Here is a 457-nt window from a genome sequence, read left to right as displayed (position 1 = left end):
CCCACATTCACCCCCACCACAGCACTAAGCCTCTTGCCAGCAACCAGCCTGATAGCCATCCAGCCATGACTCTTGCTCTCCCCCAGGCAAAATCTTCACCGTCTCAGGCTACAACGAGGAAACCCTGGAGGACCTGATTACCACCATCCAGGACCACGGTGGGGAGGTGGTTTCTCACGACTACAAGGGCCGCGTCCACTATACCCTCACCAACCTGGATGGGACAGGGGAGGTTCACGCCAATGCCAGTGAGATTATCTCGCACTTCTTCATCGAGGAGTGTTTGGAGAATGAGGTACGATGAGGGTGAAGGTTGTGATGCAGTGGGAATGAAAGAGGGAGGGTAGGTGTTTGTGGGAGATTATACTGTTACACTTCAAGAGATCATCTCTCAATTTGGAAAGCGAAGCATTGTGATGAGGGTATGTGGATTTTTTCCATTTTGTTTTCATCCCCC

At 51.4% G+C, this 457-nt stretch overlaps 1 protein-coding gene across 4 annotated transcripts in view; it reads left to right on the top strand.

Moving 5' to 3' along the window:
• The window catches only part of LOC119594519 (DNA topoisomerase 2-binding protein 1-like), a 27100-nt gene that overhangs the window by 14564 nt on the left and 12079 nt on the right, over positions 1 to 457 (top strand). For all 4 annotated transcript variants that reach the window (XM_037943553.1, XM_037943550.1, XM_037943551.1 and 1 more), the window contains one exon: positions 87 to 295. In XM_037943553.1, coding sequence (XP_037799481.1) covers positions 87 to 295 — 209 coding nt within the window. The remainder of the gene's footprint in view (positions 1 to 86; positions 296 to 457) is intronic.

The sequence above is a fragment of the Penaeus monodon genome, chromosome 34 (assembly GCF_015228065.2).
Source record: "Penaeus monodon isolate SGIC_2016 chromosome 34, NSTDA_Pmon_1, whole genome shotgun sequence".
In the NCBI taxonomy this organism is placed as follows: Eukaryota; Metazoa; Arthropoda; class Malacostraca; order Decapoda; family Penaeidae; genus Penaeus; species Penaeus monodon.
The sequence above is the reverse complement of the archived record's forward strand: the minus strand, read 5'-3'. Positions and strand labels throughout refer to the sequence as shown.